The following is a 20,643-nucleotide window of genomic DNA, read 5'->3' on the forward strand; positions in this document are numbered from 1 at the left end:
CATTCATTGACATTTCTTCTTCTACACGGTTGTGTGCTTGCTGTTGATTTATATCATGGCCATCCCCTTTTGAATTTACAGCAATGACGGGATCTTCGTGTTATAGCTCTTTTTATTGAATGAAGTAATGTTAATAAGTGAGTGATTAAATCACATCTGGGGGAAACTGGATTAATATAGTTAGAAAGCATAGGTATTTAGATCCAGCCCTGTTTAGATCAATAAAATAGACCCCACAGACACAAAAGGCTGTGGAATGACTTGAAGGTCAGAAGGGACATTGACTCTGTAACCACTTTTAAATCAAAGTTGAAAACACATTTTTATTCAATGGCTTTTGTATGAACAAATTGTTATGTTTTATTTATTTTTTTATTTTTTTATTGTTCAGCGCTTTGAGGTGCACATGAAAGGCGCTATATAAAATAGATTATTATTATTATTATTATATATATATATATATATATATATATATATATATATATATATATATATATATATATATATATAGTAGTGTTAAAATAGAGCTGTACCAAACCGCAGAAGCACATGCCTTTGAAAATGATCTAGATATTAAGTAATGGTGTATTCCTTTTAAATTTGGTTGTCGCATCACAAATGTATTAAAAAGTACATGAGTTGATTCAACCCTTCAAAAAAAAAAAAAAAAAAAAAAAAACTACATAAAAAAACTCTTCTTTAATTTTGTATTCAGTTCACTGCATGCAAAGTTTTTGGCTTCATTTTGTTTGGCTGGCTGTTTGTTTTGTTAAACACCTGTTAGTTTTCCGAGATTAGTACTTTCTGCTGTGCTTTGTGCCTGTGGGGAATATTACATTTACATGAACATTAGGCTCGGGTTCTAACCACAGCATGTGCAGTTTTGGTCCAAGTCTACTGCGTCTCATTCTTATTTTAAGTAACTATACAGATAGTATATTCAAATGTCCTTATCACTTTTGATTTGGGTGCAGTTTCAGTCCGCAGTCAAGTAAAAGTCAAGTAAAAGTGCCTTTTAATAGTAAAATAAATATATTATCGTTGCTATGTTGGTGCCCGTTTTACAATTCCAAACCATAAGCCAGTGTGACACAGGAAAGCAATAACACCTGACAGTGTGTTTGTGTGGTCCAATATCTGCCTTCAGGTTTTTGTGAACCAGGGATAGTGGTTTTAAAAGTGCTCAGCTGTGCTAGTATGGTGATATATTTGCACAGGTTGAAACACTTGTTAGACAATGAGATCGCTCCCTCTATTCTTGCCATTTTATAATCTGGAATACAGCAATGTTCTATTCCAGATTTACAACACCCCTGCCTTTGAGTTACAAGAACAAGGTTAAGTTACTTTGAGGTCCTTTAAACAATGCTGTTGAAGAGTATTTTGCTGTATAGTAAGTTTGGCAAGAAATAACAAAAGCATCATTGTAAAATTCACATTAAAATAAAAAGGAATTGCTGTACGTTTTAAAAAACATTGGTGCTAGGACACCATTAAAATGCACAACATCATCCTTTATGTTTTAAAGAAAAACATGAATTAAAAAAAATTCAACTTGCACAGGGCCATATGAATGCAGAATGCTCTCGTCCTGGCCCATACATGTAAATATTACAGGAGAAATCAAAACAACTGTTATTATGAATACAATAAAAAATTAAGGACGACTGGTATACTGTAAGGTATGTTTGACTTTCATTTTGCTTAAACGTTACTTCTTTATACCTGTTTTTTGTTTTAAGTGTAATTCACTGAGTTATTTTTGTCGCAGGGAATAGAACGGCTTAAAGGCGAGACTCCCACTTGGGAGAGGAAGAGGTGCTGTGAGGGGATGAAGGCTGTGTTTGGGGGCCCCCTGTCCCTTGGCTGGTTGAGCCCTTTCTCTGGCCTGAGCTGTGAGAAGAGGCCGTCCCCTCAGATCCATGCTGCGCAGGGAGAGATCATTGAGGAGAATATCATTGAAGTCCTGGAGGAATGCTAAGAACTTTCCTGTTACTGGATCTGTATTGTATATCCAACCCTGAGGGGGACCAATATAGTCTGTGCCTTAACTGCTTTTATTCTTGAACTCAAAAATAACTTGAGGCAACTGACAAAGTGTTCAGTATGCTTACTTACCCTTTCTGAAAACAGAAATAGAAAGTGAAATTGTGCACCAAGCAATAAACCTGCCAGGTGGAGGCGTCAAATATAATGTCAAACAAAATTCAAGGACTAACCCCATACTCCATAAAGGGTCCTATAATGTATCTGAAACGTGTATGTGTTATTGCATTACTGTATAATGTGAGGCCAATTTGCTTGAAAGTCGAAAAAGGTTTAATCAAGATGGTGCAGTATTAAAAACCTCAGAATATAGCCTTTTCACAGGGACACAATGTGGTTTCTTTTCAAATTGACCTCCAGTCCTAGTTTTTGAAAGGAGAAATAGCCACATTAATGTTACAAAACAGAGAAAAACAACTGGAGAGATTTTGAGAGATTTTGAATTATGTCTTAGTTTTTTGGTTTGTGTTACTGCAAAATGAACAACTGTTTTTTCTACATTAAAAAACGAGTTGATTAAAGACAGGTGGAAACTTGAATAGGTAGCATCCCACAAATTATACAATTCCTATACAATTCATTAACATCTATTTAAGAAGACACGACTTAATGATCAGATTTATAGTTTAAAAATATAGATCCAAAATGGGTTTTAATGTTGTGTAACCTGCAAGATCAGTAGAGGCTCACCAGGTAAAAGCACATCTGAATGGCTGACTCGGTAGAGCCTGGTCTGTGCTGGTAATTTCACAGGGAGGGTCGCATGGCTGTGGCGCTTTAATATTAGAACACAAATAACAATTATAATATTACTGGTTGACCACGAAAACAGGATTCCTATGAACAAAATCGATAAAACATGTTTAATGCACGTGTAAGAATAACTGATCTGAAATATCTATAACTTTCCATTTAGAGTTTGATGCAGCATACACTGTGAGGATGTTTGGTCTAATGATTATATCCACCCCCTGGAAATTAGATGTTGTGCTTTTGTATGATAATAATTGAAGAGGAAAGAGAAAGTAATTATATGTTATATATTGTATCTAACCATTCATGCCAAGTTAGCTAATTAACAAAATTACTAATTTACTGAAATAGTCTGAAAAATTGTCGATTTTTTCATAAACTACAGGATACAATTAAGAATCTGAAGTCTGTACTACCCAGAGATAGACTTTGAAGAAAAAAGTCTAGGTTTTTAGACTTAAAATGTCCTGCAGTGCTATCTATTATCCCCCATTATTGAGTATTGAGGGAACAGTTGGTAATAGCTAATACTAATGTACAGTATATGCCAAAGCAGCCAGTATGGTGGTAAATGTACTGATGCATTTTAAAGTTCCACAAAGAAGTTAAAATATAACTTTCAAAGCTTTTTTTGAATTCAAAACATAATAGAGGATGCCAGAAAGTGGGTCAATAGGGAAAAGGATGGTTAGTAGACCTCACCCCACAACAACCTCCAGGAACAGGAAGCCAGTGCATGGTGGAGGAGAGGCAGATGCTTAAAAACAATGACAGTTTGCACATAGGTTCAAGAGGAATACAGTATAGGAAAAAATGGGAGGCGATACAAATTATGGGGTGTGTCTTCAATTAAAATAATAAACAAAAAAAGCTGTTGCATAAAATCTGTCCTGTGTGTTCTTGGAGAAGTCAAAAATGCTTTTGTTAGCAATTTACGAAGCATGCAGATTACTTTGACCTAGGCTCAGAATCTGTTGAACACCGCTCTTCTTATCTCCATCATATTCCTTTCATTTGAGTTGTCAGTTCCGCAGCACACCGGCTCTTGGCATGTCTCGGATGTCATGTTGAGATAACGGTGGTGGATTTCTCAACGGTGAGTCAATTGATCTGGTCCAAGGTAATATTTGCAATGATCTCAAGGTCCCAGCTTTTTCAGGCTGTGCAGAGGATTTTGGATCTGAAGATCCCACCGACTCTCACGTTCCTTGGAAACAAAGAAATACACTTTCTGAGTTCATACCAAAGTATACTTGCATTTCACTGATGTGAAACAATAAGGAATCATGCCTGTCCACTACTGTCTTAAAATGCTATCTTACCCGTGATTGAAAGTCTCCTGTCTGAACAGACCCAGCCCTTCAACATTTATTATTTATTTCTTGGCAGACGCCCTTATCCAGGGTGACTTACAATTGTTACAAGATATCACATTATTTTTATATACAATTACCCATTTATACAGATGGGTTTTTACTAGAGCAATCTAGGTAAAGTACCTTGCTCAAGGGTACAGCTGCAGTGTCCCCCACCTGGGATTGAACCCACAACCCTCCGGTCAAGAGTCCAGAGCCCTAACCACTACTCCACGCTGCATGTAGCTTGCATTTGTCAATGAGGATGCCTATATCGTCCTTAAAGATGAAAAAAAATATATTAAAAAAAATATGGAAACACTAATTAGGTCACAAATTTGCCAGCAGCCAGACTCCCGTGTCCATATGTTACTGTTGCCATTATTAGTTGCTCATAGGTCACACAGCATGTACAAATTTGGAGGGTATGGAAGACCACACCTACATATCAATAAGAGAACCTGATTTACACATGAAAGTTTAAAAAGTTGTCAGTAACAATTGAAATGACACCTGAGAGAAACAGAACTGAAAGAGCTGGAACAACATGTGGGTAAATATAACACTTTGTTAGTCTCCTTGGTTTCACCCACACCACTGACTCACACAAGAAGGTTGTCGTTGACAGCAGACAGGTGTTTCAGGTAGTAGCCCCTATCTCAACTGGGATCTCAGGGTTAATTGGATTTAATGTTGCAACCATAAATCTGAAAACCCAAGCTGTGATTCAGATAAGAATGGTAAGAATCGGAAAAGGCTATTTCAACGTCATCTAACATAACTACAGATAGATATCTTGAAGAGTTGCATAAACCGTTCCAGAAAATGGTGCCTGAATGTTACCTTGTGTTTCATAGCTGTAAGTTACTCACAAGACTTCCCTTTGATCTTTACTTTCTGCTTCAGAGCCTCAATGTTGGCCCCAGTCTTGTCATCATAGGTCTGGAACTGACAGGCTGTGTGGCTAGGGAGACTGTCTTCGATGAGTAGCTCAACAACCTGGAGTCCAGGGGGCGGTCTTTCTGAGTTACAGATGGTGCAAGCCCATTCCATGGCCTTGCACTCCTCAGTTGTGCCTATGGAACAAAGCGGAGTCCAATTCTTAGTCTTTATTTAAATCATTTTCAAGTTACAGTCTGCAGTCATAACATCAAGTATTCTGATCTCGACTATCACAGAAATGAATCGGTCTAGTTTGATGTGGGTTCAAATCAATCCTGATTCATTTAAATAGATGTACTTTATTTAACATTTTCAATGTACATATTAGGTATTAAGTATGCCGTACAGAAAAAGTATTAATTTAGGCATGTAATAATAATCTTATTGATACAGTAATTTTGACACACTAACCCACCAACCATCCCCACCAGTTTCTCTACTGTAGACCTAGTACTGCTTGGTGACTTCCTTACGAATGTCCACCCTCTCACGGTGAGCACCGGCCCTCATCCCCAAAACACCGCTACCAAATGTCCCCTCATATTTATACAAACATACACCCCCCTCCGATCTCTCCCCACATTTATAACAGCACCCCCCATATTTAATTACCCCTTTTTCCTCAGTTACACGTTACCCATGATCCTACGCGCTACTTTGCTTAGCACCCCCGCTACAACTTTTTTTGTAATTTGACCAATAAAACTGTGTACTATTCTCATACAAAAGCATATATGAAAAAAAAGCTTTAAGATACAATGAAGGCCACTTCAGGTCACCTGACTATTCAAACACATGCACACACAGATACACATTTATACGAATGCATATTTATATACTTACATAGAGGTGGAAATTTGGGTAATTATCATGACAGTGCAGTCCTTTTTTTTTTTTTTTTTACAAATTAGAGACTAATTATACAATTAAAATGCTTCCTTTTTATAAAATTAAATATTATTTTAGTTTCCTAAACAAGGTTTTTAATAGTTTATACTTTTAATATATCTACAACTTATGTTGCTTTTTTAAGAACAGGATAAGACCAACAAAAAACATAATTTCAAAAATTCTACTGGTTTTGTTTTCAGGAGAAAGAAAAAAATGAGTATGAGCGTGTGGGTAACAGACTTCCAGATACAGTCTATCCAGTTATTGGAATCTATCTGAAAGATACAAACAGCAGTGAATTCAAATACAGTTTGGATTACTGAAATGGGCTTTATTTGAATGACTGATATGTACAAAACATGTATTGTTGTTTCTTGGTTATGGAGAGATAAACAAGAGGGGACGGTGTTAAGAGTTTTGTTTTTCTAGACTGACCGCTCCCGACAAGGCCCTGGCCATCCACACAGGGTCCTTCCTGATTACACTACTTAAAGTCTGAGGTGGCAAAACAAACATCCTGTAGGATACACCAAAAAATAAAAACCTAACTAATAACAATACCCGCCACCTCACAAGTGTCCCATATAGTTTCCATTTACTATAACGTAGAAAAAAAAAGTTTTTAATTTTAAAACTGCAACAGGAACTGCATGACATTAAAACATGTCTCAAAGGGGTAAAACAAGCAACAATTGCCCCACTTGCAGTCATTCTGCATTTATTTTTACTATTATACTTCTTGGAGGGCAGAGTATTGATTGTAACTTGATCTGAATTCAAAATGAATTAATTGAAAATCATGTCATAGTTTATAAACAATTGCTTTGTTATTAATGAAACCAAAAATTAGTGCTGCCAAGGAGTAAAATTTGAGGAAATTGGGAGCAAATACTGTAGGTAATACAGATTTTTTTTTTTTTTTTTTTTACACACTGCATCTCCTTAATTGGATTTGACATTGCCCTGGTGTGGGGCATGTTCTCCTGATAAACCCTGGGCCCCTGGATTATTCTGGAAGGCTGAACGAACGCAGGATTTTAATAATGCCCTACCAGGATATTGGTCTGTCATCAGCCTTGAGTGCTGAAAAAAACCCCCACCAAAAACAGAATTTCTATTTTCAGTTCTTCTACAGCAACATTATAGAGGTACTAAAAAATATAATGCTCTAGGTGCACTTTTACTTCTTCTTAAAAGATTAGAAGCAAGTCAATTCTTCAACTACTGTAGTGGAAATGTTTGTAATCGTGTAGCCCTCTGGGATGCTTGTCGGGTCAGGGAATCAACCTTTGAAAGTCTGGTTTCCTTGGGTTTGCTGTGAACAGCGTTCCGCATGTTAAGAGACCACTGTATGCAATTTTATATATACTTGACTTCCCTGTTTTTTAACCCTCCAATTATGTTTCAGTCGATTTAACACAACTGAGGTTCCCACATAGTATTTTACAATTACATATTTTTATTTTTAAGACTCCTTCTAATGTGGTGGGATGAACAGACATATACATGAAATTATAATTCTGCCATGCTTGTTTTTTTTCCTTGGACTCATTATGCACACAAACATTATGTTCAGACTCAGTAAAACAAATGTAGCAAAATTCTCAAAAAAAAAAAAAAAAATAGGGTAATGGGTAACATAAGATTACAATTTATTTTTTATATTAATGTGGGTTTTATAATATGTTTTTGTATTTATGCAGTATGTGCATTTTTCCTTTTTATTTATTCATTTATTTTTTAACCAAAGCTACATCTGGATACATCATTATGGAGCCATGAAATGCATTTTTTCGGGAACTTAAATTATTATAGATTTAGGCAATAGACGTAATAACCCACAAACTACATCAAATACTTTTGAAATATTAAATAACAATTTCATCTTAACAAATTAGACACTTTGAAGACACAACTGGCCTACCAAGTACCAGGGCAGTAATGGTACCTGGGATTAAATCTGTCATAAAAGATGGGGATCCTGCCAAGAGTGTCACAAGTGAAAGTTTATTTAAGAATTTGCAGTAATTCATGTGTATATGTTTCTCAAACTGCAACAATAACAAAAAAGATTTTAAGCCAGTGGTCTGAAATAATTTAAAAAATACATATATTTACACTGCACATCAGTTCACTTTTATTTATCTTAATACACAGGTGTCAAGTAAGAAATGAAAGTGTCTGGCATGACTTCGCATTCAGATAAGCAGGTCATGCAAAAACCTCCCCACCTTTAGTACAATTATTTTTAGTTTGTTTTGTTCTCACCTTGTAACTTTCTGCTGAAGGTATGACAGCAAAAATGATAATCACACCAAACCATGCATAGAAAGGGGTCTTTGTTGGTGTTCAGCAGTGTGGATCAGTACCTGAATTGCTTCCAGGAATACTTCGGATATGCAATTACCAGAGGCAGCTGTTGGCACTGTGCTACAGTGAGTAAGCAATCCGTCACTTACTCATTATATTAATGTGCCAGCCACAGTGTTCTTGTTATCACTACACCAAGAAAAGTCCCGTATGCCATAAAGCTTCACCAGGTCCTGTAAGGGGAGTTGACTATATGGATTGCATATGTTTTTCCAGGTCAGCTACTACTATTGTCACCACCAAATTCATTCTTTTTTTTTTTTTTTTACTGAATTGGATTACAATCATTTAGATTTGTTGAGTTTTAGACTATAGTTGTTACTTTTGTTACTCTTGCATTTTTAATTGAAAAATACAATTTGTGTAAAAGATCTGCCAAATATATTTTGGAGAAGATATGATCAAAGATAACATATTTGCCTTCTTAAATGAAGTACAGAACTGTAGTTGACGTCTCATTTAAAACTACTATTTCCTAATGTATACAACCCTAAATACGATAGAAAACTAAAGTGTTTTTGGACAGTACTATAGTACACCTAATCTTGTGGAACAAATGCGATCTTGCTCATCACACTGATTGCGCATTAAATTCAGTAATCGAATCACTCGAAATACTCACCAGCCAAAAAAAAGTAATTGCACTGCTCCATTCTGCATTTTCTGAAGCAACAGAATTCTGATTAGAAGGCATTACTGTCTGGTAGTTGATCTACTAGTCTGGAAATTCAAAAGGCAAGAACCTGAGCCATAGGGTTTTATTGCTATTAAAAATCTGTAAATGGCGCATGTATTGCTATTTTAACATTTAAATGTACAAGTTACTGATTCACACATTTTTATATGACCATTAAAAAAAAAATCTGAAAAATTAAAAAACGATGCTGAGGAAAAATTGTGATAACCCAGAAATATTTCAGATTTTAGAAAATTGCATTTGGTTGGTAATATGAAGGAGATGTTATCTGAAACTAATGATTGGTGTACGAAAGTTCTGATGTTTCTAGTATTGCACAATCTATGCTAACTTAAGAACTTTATCAACATGTTAAGTTTTGGTTTAGGCAAATTATACATTTCTGGAGGTAATTTATCTTGGTAACACATTAAATCAAAGTGCTACATTTCATGCTGAACAGGACTTGCTGTATACAAAAAAAAAAAAAAAAAAAATGTAGAACCTCAAGTTTAAACTCAAGATTCTAAGAAAGACTACAGAAGTATTACATAACAAATCTACTTTTGAGTTATCTGTGTCATAAATATAAAAACTTCAACTTTAGGTTACTGTAGCTGTACCAGGTTTGATAGTCTTACACTTGCAGGCCTGCTGTATACAGAACACATTGTCAAAGATAGGTGGGGCAGCAGCCTAAGGTCTCAAATGAAACGAGTAAGGAAGTCTCAATCTAGTCCTCACTGAACAAAAGCCTACTTCACAAAACCACCACACATTGGACACAGTTTGGCTCAGTTGTCAGTCTCTGTTTGAGAGAAGCCCAGTACTGAATTACATGGGGTTCCAGGTCAGGATTGAGATGCGCTGGCAGAATAACAATAAAATAATCCTGCAGGCTCTGCGATGTCAGGGAATCAGCCTTTGAAAGTCTGGTTTTCCTTGTGTTTGTTGTTAACAGTTTCAACATTAAGAGACCACTGTATGTCATTTTGAGATAGTTATTGATTGGCTCTTGTAATGCTGAAATGTGCATATCCCGATTACCCAGAATTCTATAGCTACTGCGTTCTCTCACCTTAACTCGAAAGCTACTTTTACTTATATATACAGTACTCCCTCGCTATAATGCGGGTCTCGGGGGACACACAATATGAGCGTTATAACTGAAGAGCGTTATAAAACAGGGGAGGGGGTGGGGTGCGCCGCGGAACATATACCACACATCTGACTAAAATACAAAAGCTGAAGTGTCTCGTCTCCCGGAGAAAGCCGCAGCTCCTCTCGCAGCAAAAAAGTAAATACATTTGGAAAGGTAACCACATAATAGGCCTAATATTTATTTAGTTATAAAACGAATGCTGAATAAGATGACTGTGTTATAAAGTGCCAGCGCAGCTGTTCTTCAGTTCAGATACTGTATCGAAAGGGAGAGACAGAAACGGAAGTTAGACTGAGAAGTTGTCCTATTAAAAGGTAGATTTTCTTGCTCCACAAAGGGAGAGATATACCTGATTCAGTGCCCTTGCGGTAAATTTTGTCAGTAAAACTAAACATACTCTTAAAACTAGAATAGCTGAACATCGTAGCACGATAAGATGTAAAAATGAAACCTATCCAGTTGCTGCCCATTTTATAGAAGCCAAACATTTGATTTCATCGCTTAGATATTTTGGTAAGAAAAGGTTGAATTTTCAAGGAGGGGTGGTGATTCTGAAAGATGCATTTGATTTAGACAAACCAAAACCAGCGTACATAAACTGATAAAACACAAACCCGTTAGTGGCCTGCATTCATCAAACTCACTTTTTCCCCTTTAATGAGTTTTGACATACATTTTAACGTTGGGCTGTATTGGATAACACAGTTTAGGTTTAACGCAATTCATTTAAGGCATGGACCGATTATACCTGTTAAATACAACCAAATTAAGTTTCGTATGAATCAAATATGGCCTTAAAAAAAAATCTTACAGGAACTGAACATACGCTATGAAAATATATTTTTTCTAAGAAATGCAAGACTGAACCTGCCTCACAGTGTTTGAGTTTATAGGTGGAAAACATGGCAGACAAACTCAACCATTACAGGTAGAAATCCTTCATCAGATGGCTGGTGAGAACAAGTGCAATGATGCAATGTGGGCCACGTTTCCAATGTGTTATTTCCAGTTTTACTGGAGTCTGTTTGGTTTCCAGCAGGGGGTCCCGTTGAGTTTTAATGCTCTTTCTTATCAACAGCCTGTTCACCAGTGTGTGGCGCAGCAGTGTGCAGCACGAGGAGTCCCGTGAGAGTGAGAGAGATGCCCACCCACCACAGCATGGCATGGGCTTCTCCAAAAATCAGGTGCCCCAGGAAAGCCTGTATCACAACAAAAAAATAAAAAAAAACACACTTTAAACCAGAACAGAAACTGAAAGGTTATAAATATGTGCATAAAAGCAAGAGTTTATCGGATTGTATAGTTTGGTGAACATTGGTATAAGGCAGTTATCGTGTTTACCCTGTACAGTGCGAGCAGCGCATATGGGTCCCTGTTTTTTTGAACGAGGACCCTAAAAAAGGGAGAACTAGACTGAAACCCCTCTGTGGTCACCATATACCAAACATGCATTATTGTGCTGGCATGTATGCATAAATTATTGTCCTACTGGATTTGTACTGTAGCCAAGTGGCAAGGCTTTAACAAAAAGGAAATTAGACTGTGCCAAGTTTCTGACATTTGAAATCTAAAATATGAACCGGTTTAATGCATTTTTTAACCTTTAAAAGGGCTATTTCACACTATAGTTTTTATTCGCTGCGTTTTTACGGCTGACGTTTCGGTGCTATTTTTATATTCAGACTTGCGTGTCAAATATCACAAAGATGGGGGAACTATAGCACTGCAGAATATCTTGTTCTTTATGATAAGCAGCACAAGAAATATCTCGATAAAGAATGCAAACAGAAATTATGGGAAAATATGAGGAAATCAGAAAGTAAGCACTATTGGTATGTTAAAATAAACACACTGTTTTGACTACAGGTTTTTGTTAAATGTCTGGGTGTAGCTTCTAGACAGTAAATGCCAGGAGATAGCGCGGCACATTATTACATATAGACTGAACTACAAAACAAAATCACGTATCTAATTATATCCAGTAGCATACGCAGGTAAGCTGTATTGTATTTACAGCAAATTAAAGTCTAAAACAGTTTTATGTCAATCATATGTGTTAGTATACGTGCATTTTTCCCCCCAATAATGTAAAACCCTGCCAGTAGTGTCTGAAGTTACATCTGCATTGACAGTACCATCTACCTGCGTTTACTGTATTGTTTATTAAAAAAAAAAATATCAGGATGCATCGAAATGATTGCGTCTGTACTTCTAATTTTGTTTCGTGTTGCCAATAAAACTGTTGAGATTATTTGTTACCAATACAGCGGCTGATCTGACACATGTCAAACGCTCCCTTTTTATAGGCACACTGGGTTCAGGGTGTCCATTTGCGCCACACATACCCAACCTATCGCAGCTCCCCACCCAATCAATCAATTTAATTAACCAGGTTAGGCAAAGCCTGCAATGGTTTTCTGTTACTAAACCGGTTTACCGGTCACACACACACAAGACCTTCTTTGCTCTACACACAGCACTCCTTGGATAAACTCACAGTATTTCCCCTTGTTACCAGCTCCCTGGCAGTCCACTCCCTAATGGAGCTTCAAGTTCCCTTTTTATTTCTGTGGCTGTTCCCAATTAGCACCGGTTATCTCATTTGGGAACAGCCACATTCTCACATGTATTTGGCAGGGATAGGAATTAACCCCGTCCCTGCCAACCACCAGCAAAACACATAACATTTTATTTACAGTCAGGGCTCTGGTCTGCCACAATTTATTTATTTTTTATATATATATATATATATATATATATATATATATATATACACACACTACTGGTCAAAAGTTTTAGAACACCCCCATTTTTCCAGTTTTTATTGAAATTTAAGCAGTTCAAGTCCAGTGAATAACCTGAAATGGTACAAAGGTAAGCGGTAAACTGCCAGAGGTTAAAAAAAAAAGTTTAGGTTACCAAAAACTGAAAAATAATGTACATTTCAGAGTTATACAAAAAGGCCTTTTTCAGGGAACAAGTAATGGGTTAACAACTTACAGCTGTTCTGCAGCAATGGAAGTAAATTAAGCCTTGAAAGTTGATGCTAACAATTCCTACAGTTGTCCCAACTTTTGTTGATTACTTACAAACCCTCTGTCTGTATAAAAGCAGTGTTGGAACAGACTGTGTTACTACACCCTCTTAAGCATTATTTGGACAGTATTGTACTGCAGGAAGTAGTATATTGCTCTCATAATGGCGAGAAAAAGGCAATTAACAAAGGAAGACAGACAGACCATTATAACCCTTAAAAGTGTAGGTCTTTCCTTTAGAGAAATTGCAAAGAAAGCCAAGGTGTCAGTGAGTACAGTTTCCTACACCATCAAAAGGCACTTGGAAACTGGAGGAAACTCTGACAGGAAGAGGTCTGGCAGACCCAAAGCCACAACAGAATCAGAAGACAAGTTTCTGAGAGTCAACAGCTTGCGTGATAGGTGGCTCACAGGACAACAGCTTCAAGCACAGCTTAACACTGGTCGAAGTAAGCAAGTCTCAGTTTCAACTCTGAAGAGAAGACTTCGAGCTGCAGGTTTGACAGGTCGAGTGGCAGTAAGAAAGCCATTGCTAAGATGGCAAAATAAGAAAAAATAAGTGGACTACTGAAGACTGGAAGAAGGTCTTATGGACCGATGAATCAAAATTTGAAATCTTCGGTTCATCACGCAGGGTTTTTGTACGCCGTTGAGTAGGCGAAAGGATGGTTCCTCGGTGTGTGACACCAACTGTCAAACATGGAGGAGGAAGTGTGATGGTCTGGGGCTCTTTTGCTGGATCCAGAGTCTGCGACTTGCACAGAGTGAGTGGCACCCTGAACCAAAACTGCTACCACAGCATTTTGCAGCGCCATGCAATACCCTCTGGTATACGCCTAGTTGGTCAGGGGTTCATCCTACAGCAAGATAATGACCCAAAACATACCTCCAGGCTATGTCAGAACTACCTTAGAAGATAAGAACAAGACGGTAGGCTTCAAATCATGGAATGGCCAGCACAGTCTCCAGACTTAAACCCCATCGAGCTGGTTTGGGATGAACTGGACAGAAGGGTGAAAGCAAAGCAACCTACAAGAGCAACACATTTGTGGGAACTTCTGCAACAGTGTTGGGAAGAACTTTCCGAACAATATTTGATTTCCATTGTAGAAAGAATGCCACGAGTGTGTTCGGCTGTTATATCTGCAAAAGGTGGCTACTTTGATGAGTCAAAAATTTAGATTAAATTTCGTTAAACAAAACGATTCCATGATTTCTTTTTTTATCTCCAATTGTTTATTTGTTCTATGCTTTAATTTCAGAGTACATTGAGACATTAAACTGCGTAAATTTCAATAAAAACTGGAAAAAGGTGTTCTAAAACTTTTGACCGGTAGTGTGTGTGTGTGTGTGTGTATATATATATATATATATATATATATATATATATATATATATATATATATATATATATGATAACCTCTTGAATTTCATAACTACATAAAAAAATACAACAGAATTTGTAGGATATGCTATACACATACATACACGGTTGTGTAGATAATTCTTTCTCTTCTTCTTTGGAGCAATAACCACATGGCAGCTTGCACCCGATCCATATTGCCTTCAGATTATATCCAAATTTAGCAGGACAGGGTGGTGGTTGCTGCATTTTGTTATTGTGACAAACCTGTTTAGATTTTTTTTTCACAGCGAATTTCGCATTTTTTCCCGCAGCGATTACACTCAGGTATGAAAGGTAGTATTCAATTACATAGGTTCGATTTTTTACCCCAGAAAACACAGCAAATTAACGCTATAGTGTGAATAGCCCTTTACCGATTAATTGTTTGTACTCTTGAAAGTTGAAAGGTTTGCAGCACTGAAGACTGGAGGCCTATCCACAGAGTAGGGATAGCATAAGTAGTGGCAATGCAAGCTTCCCATCCAACCCTTGCTCATTGTTAACATAATTCAGGGTGTCTACAAAAGATAGCCTGTGTCAAATTGTGAGGTGGTTTTGTGATGTGGAGTACTGTTTAAAGACCACCAAACTGTCACTTGTAACATATGACAGTCCATCCCCAGAATAAGTCAAACATGTTCATGGATTAAAACAACACAAGGAGGGTTACCTTAAATATTTAACACACTAGCGGTATTAGAACATAAACATGGTAACCAATTACTTTACTAAGTGCTCACATGCTCTAGCTGGGGGCTATTATAACCGGTAGCTAGCATACTATTGTAGAGGTACATTACTCATTGCTAGCTCTCAGTCTGATAAAGAGATTTTACATGGTTAACCATGTTTGGGACAATGTGTGGGAAATCATGCTGTACAGTGTATTCTGTTATCAACCAAAATAAACAAGCAGTCTACTTACGGAAGATATGAAGTTGGAAGCTGTAGTGGTCACAGTAGCTCTTGCTGAAGAGGAGGAATACCTGAGTGCTTTAGCGAAGCAAGTCCACATCACAGCATTGCAGGTGAACAGCAATCCCCCGCACAGCAGCCTGAGTGGTATGTGCAGCTAGAACGGAGGAAATAACAGCCTTACTGTACCTCAAACACCAAGTGAACTATTTCTCTCTGTCTGTGGGTTTACTGATAGAAGCTGTTCACGCAGATATATGGGGCGGAGAATTTATTTAACATCAAACTCCTGTCTCTTGATCATTTAAATAATACACTTGTTTGACTGTGATTCTGAAAGCCAGGGCTGGGTGCAGTGCTAGTGTGAGTTTCAAGCCATGAAAGACATACAACCTACAACAGAAATTCCCTGGTTTATATTTACAACAAGCTAAATGGCATGGTAATGGTGTATGGTACTCCAGCATAGAGTGGGCTATTAGATAGTGTCCTGTAAGCAGGTTTAAAGTATCAAGCGGTTGATCAGATCAATCTATCAATACCCCACCTAAGCCACAGCTGAATTTTTTTGAGTATGTTACAGCACTGGGGCACAACTGTGGATTATCCTAGCAGGGTAAATATGTATTGTATATATTTAAGGTATTTCCATGCAGCAGTAAGCTAGTTTAAAGTATTTCCCTCTTTTAAAAACAACCTGTCAGTAAGATATTTGTGCAAGGCAAAAATACCAAAGTAATATTCCATATTTAATTATAGCAAGGCAAGGCGGATGACAAAAACACTCCCATTGCACAGCAGTTTGAGCCATTCCAGGATTTACAATGACCTTAATGGGACTTTCCCCTCTGTGGTTTGTGTAATTGATCGAAGGTAGGCCATATTCAGCGCACAGTAAAACCTGGAATGGCAATTCAACTGGAGTGTTGATTCCATCTCTGTAAAGGCAGTCTGTCACAATTGTGCAAATTGAGTACAGTAGCATTAAACCAACCCCAAGCCAGTAATCTTCTGAAGGTCATTTTGAGAGAGAAATCAATTGTCCAGCTGTGGACTCCTAGCAGGCGACATTAATGTTGGTATAAACAGAAATACGGACATCTTGAAGGAGTTTATATTATCTTTATATTATCTGTGTCTGCCCATGGCTGCTGTTTAAACACAATTAATGCATGTTAGAATGTGGGATTCCTAAAAAACAAACCTTCACTAAAATACGGTATACTAGGCTCTCTACTCAAAACTGTCGGTGTCGAAATTTCTTAATAAGGGATGTTTAACAAATGTTTGCGAGACACAAAACACTTTTGACACACTCCGACAATATAGCGAAAGAGTTTAGTATGAAACGCAGCAGATTTTGAAAACACTGAGCATTTGACAAAATTCGGACTGTTTGGCTTGTTAACCCCTCATTCATTAAGGAGTTCCAAAAGCTTTAGTAATGTTTAAGGAAACCTTTTTTCATGAAAGTTTTCCCAACAGGTTGGGTCTGCCCTAAAAGCACAGTAACTCAGCATTCTCCATAAGTGCACATTGTAATTGTAAACATGGATTTGTCCGCTGGTGTTGTAGCATGCATGGGCAATGCTGTCACTGTTGCTGGTATTGCCACGCTAATATTGCTGTAATAAATGAGGATCGAGTTCAGCCTTGCACCACAAGCTGTGTAACATACGACCGGTGGACATAGCTAATTATGTTGACAACCTACGTAAAGCAATGCCCATACAACTTGCCGGACGTTTTCTGGGTCATAATAATAATAATAATAATAATAATAATAATAATAATAAGACTTAAAGCCCCCAAAAATCAAATGTCTTCATTTTCTGAAAGCTTACAATATTAGTTGAAGTCATACAGTAAACTAATCATACATCTATATATATGTTGGGTTAATTTTACTGGAGCAACATGGGTAAAGTACACCGCCTTGCTCAAGGGTACAGCAGCAGTGTCCCACAGGGATTGTTAGTGTTCATTTGTTGTTCAATTTTTAATTTGTTGTGTGCCCGGTCTGTAATTTCGTCCCATATTTTATTTCTGAAGGACATGTTTCTTTTTTGGTCCAAAGAGTTGTTTTTCATATTTTGCAACTTCCTCAGTGTAACCTCCAAACATTCTTCAGTGAATATTTTTTCCCTCCTTCTTTGGAGGGGTGATAGGGTTTAGCCTATAATAATGTCAGTGGTGGCAGTGCCAGCACTGTTTTCAGCTCTGTTTTCTAAGATGAGGCACTAGTTTTCTAGTGCCTCATCTTCCTGCCCTGCTGCACCATCAACTATTTATCCATACATTTGTAGACAAACAGCCTAGACCAGTGGTTCTCAATCCTGGTCCTGGGGGACCACTGCCTGCTGGTTTTTGTTCCAACTGAGCTCTCAATTACTTAATTGAATCCTCAATTGAACGAATAATTTGCTTAATTTGACTTTTTCAATTGTGTATCTTATAAAAAATTGGAGATGTCATGTTCCTTATACAATTTTATACTTAACTTGAAATCTCCATCCGTTTAAAATATTTTAAGAGCTCAGATTAGGCAAATTATTAGTTCAATTAAGGTTCAATTAAGTAAATGAGAGCTCAGTTGGAGGCCCAGGATTGTGAACCACTGGCCCAGAAATACTAGAAACGACAGGAATTCCTGCCTTTTTCGTAATGTATTTCTACACGATTAATGGTTAACAGACAACTGTAACACTTTGCTTTTTAAATAAACGTTTTCCCAGAGCGGGTTCCTGTCATTAGTAAAACCAGACATACATTATCTTTTGAATCTGTTTGTTACCTCACAGGTCATGATGATCGATCGGTTTTCGTCTGCTTTTCCCTGGGAGGAACAGCATCTGCCTATTCCTTTTAACCGATTAAATCTTTAATGACTGATTGCACCGACGAATTTAAGGTGGGATGTGTGCTCGTTCATTTCCTTATTTTAGGCGATTATGTTTGTGTTACATTTCGACTTTCTGACAAATAGTAACAAATTTGCTCCGGTAAAACACAATGAAATACCGAAGGTTTTGAGTATAGAGTCCACTGTTTGCAGCACTGCATTAAATGATTGCATTCTCAAACAAAATGCAACATAAGGTTAAAAATCTGCGTCACTAGTGCTCGAAATAAAATACGAGCAATAGGTTTAGTCAGGGCTGTATTTTCATGATTAGAAATCACGGTGGTCTGTATATTTAGTCTGTGTGTGTATGTGTTATATATATATATATATATATATATATATATATATATATATATATATATATATAATGCTTAAACAAGTGCAGCGTTGTCTTACCCAGTCGCAAACTGTAGTTTCGTCGGCTTGCCTAAAATGTCTTTCATGTAATGCCCATGATTTGAGCCCATTTTCACAGACCCCTTTCAGGTAGTCAGATCCGAGGGATAGTTTCGCTGACGAGGAGGCGACGGCTCCAAGAAACCCTGCCAGCAATGCGTAGAAGACACCGGAGAACATCTTCTAAAGTATTTACAAATGTTAACGAGTACAAATGAAAACAAATGCTTCTTCGTTACATTTTTTTCTCCTCTGTATAAATTTGTAACCGAGACACATACTTCCCACTTAGGAGTGTCAAATCGTTTAACCAATCAGAACGGTGTGTTTTGTTTCTTGGATTCTGGGAGATGTAGGCTCTGTGTGTGTGTGTGTGTATTGTTCTGTACAGTTATGTGACCATTCCCCAGTGGTTATCTGATTCATTGAGGGAAATTGGGGAAGTCTGTCACTGTAATAGTCCATCATCGCTTTTGCGATTCTCTAAAACATCAGTATAAACGGCACCTTTTGGAGTTTTGCAAAAAAAAAAAAAAGGCATCTATTTCATTTTCCTCGTCCACAAATTTTTCTAAAATTCTGTTTTTGAGAAATATCTCGAAATTGTAAATTTCCATTAGGGTACGTAAACCTTTGACTACAACTGTGTGTGATTATATATATATATATATATATATATATATATATATATAAATTTATATATATATATATATATAAATTTTTATATATATATATATATATATATATATATATATATATATATATATATTACACCGTAGTGTTCAAAAGTTTGGAATCAAAAAATTATTTACAGCAAGACTTGTATTGCCTATTTTTCCTCACTCAGACCCCTTGCTAAATATCTTAGTATCCCAAAATAGATAATATGATGTCGTTCGCCTCCACTAAAAGGGGGCAGCAGTAGTTTTAGTGGTTATTTGGATTACGATTAGCAGGTCACTCTTGATCTCTGCATAGTCTCTGTGGTGCACAGCCGCAGCCAGTCTCAACGCAGTAACTTCAAAGCAGCGATGGGCTTTGCCAAAGATCTTCTATATACACAAGATAGTCAACTCCTCCTTTTTTCCGTCCCCGCCGTTGCGGTGCATCATCGGAATCCAAAGAGTTCCGGTGGCGACTTTTCTCCTATCTCTATAATGTAAAGTCTGCTTCATTTCGTATTCAAAGCTTTCTCTTTTGAAAACTATTGCATTTAGCAATATTCACCTGTATCTGTTTATATACACCCCTCCTTAACACATACGTGTTATTATTTATACGATCGATGTTTTCACGTGGCTGACAAGAGCTCCTTATCGCCGAAGTGCTCTCAGAAATTGCCGGCTTCATGTATATTCATGAGCAAACAAGACGGGGCGTGGTTTGATATTTGGCTTTGTTGTCAGGAATGGGATAGACAGCGATCGAGAGTGAACGAGATTGGCTGCTACTCAATTCTTCAATTTTTTTGATAGCAGGTTAATTAGGTCTATTTATTAGGTTAATTAGGTATATTTTAACTGATTGTTACCATCATTAATATTATTTCAATCACTACTATTATTAGGCATAGGCCTACTATTAATTAGGCTTTCTCAGTTGCACGTCGGTAGCATGAGTGAACATTTCTGAACACTCAGAAAAGTACACAGAAAAACATTATTTCACTTAATTGTAGAGCAATAGTAGTTATTAATGTATTGTACGGATTGTAATGATTTCTATGGGTGGAACTGCCCTCGAAGAACGCGCATCTCTGCGATTCTGTGCAGAACTGCGGAAAATCTGCGCT

At 37.2% G+C, this 20,643-nt stretch overlaps 2 protein-coding genes across 6 annotated transcripts in view; one reads left to right on the forward strand and one right to left on the reverse strand.

Annotated features, from left to right (window-relative positions):
• LOC117435388 (palmitoyltransferase ZDHHC3) overlaps positions 1 to 3,699 on the forward strand; it is a 38,607-nt gene extending 34,908 nt beyond the window's left edge. Inside the window, exon 9 of one of the 3 annotated variants that reach the window (XM_034058496.3) lies at positions 1,772 to 3,699. In XM_034058496.3, the coding sequence (XP_033914387.2) occupies positions 1,772 to 1,981 (210 nt within the window). In that variant the 3' untranslated portion in view covers positions 1,982 to 3,699. The remainder of the gene's footprint in view (positions 1 to 1,771) is intronic. The other 2 variants (XM_034058495.3, XM_034058493.3) reach the window with 2 other exon arrangements.
• Positions 3,405 to 19,225, reverse strand: LOC117435389 (transmembrane protein 42-like). Of its 3 annotated transcripts, none has more exons than XR_009316245.1 (4): positions 18,852 to 19,225; positions 15,561 to 15,707; positions 4,299 to 5,230; positions 3,405 to 4,006 (listed from the first exon to the last, which is right to left on the reverse strand). XR_009316245.1 is itself a non-coding variant. In XM_059012849.1 (4 exons), the coding sequence occupies exons 1-3, from the start codon at positions 19,029 to 19,031 to the stop codon at positions 5,057 to 5,059; spliced, it is 501 nt and encodes a 166-aa protein (XP_058868832.1). In that variant the 5' UTR covers positions 19,032 to 19,224; the 3' UTR covers positions 3,405 to 4,006; positions 5,027 to 5,056. The 3 variants fall into 3 exon arrangements, 2 of the variants coding, with proteins under 2 accessions (XP_058868832.1, XP_033914390.1); XM_059012849.1 differs by having other exon boundaries at positions 5,027 to 5,230; positions 18,852 to 19,224; XM_034058499.3 differs by lacking the exons at positions 3,405 to 4,006; positions 4,299 to 5,230 and adding an exon at positions 8,606 to 11,394 and having other exon boundaries at positions 18,852 to 19,205.
• Between the last annotated feature and the right edge of the window lie 1,418 nt (positions 19,226 to 20,643).

This window comes from Acipenser ruthenus, chromosome 3 (genome assembly GCF_902713425.1).
Source record: "Acipenser ruthenus chromosome 3, fAciRut3.2 maternal haplotype, whole genome shotgun sequence".
Taxonomy (NCBI): Eukaryota; Metazoa; Chordata; class Actinopteri; order Acipenseriformes; family Acipenseridae; genus Acipenser; species Acipenser ruthenus.

Bases quoted from the DNA above. Each gene is read 5' to 3' on its own strand.
- LOC117435389 (XM_059012849.1), bottom strand. From the start codon at position 19,031: ATGTTCTCCGGTGTCTTCTACGCATTGCTGGCAGGGTTTCTTGGAGCC. The intron at 15,708-18,851 runs GTAAGACAACGC...CCTCCGTTCTAG, and splicing joins AAACTACAGTTTGCGACTGG to CTGCACATACCACTCAGGCT. The intron at 5,231-15,560 runs GTAAGTAGACTG...TTTGTTCCATAG, and splicing joins CTTCCAACTTCATATCTTCC to GCACAACTGAGGAGTGCAAG.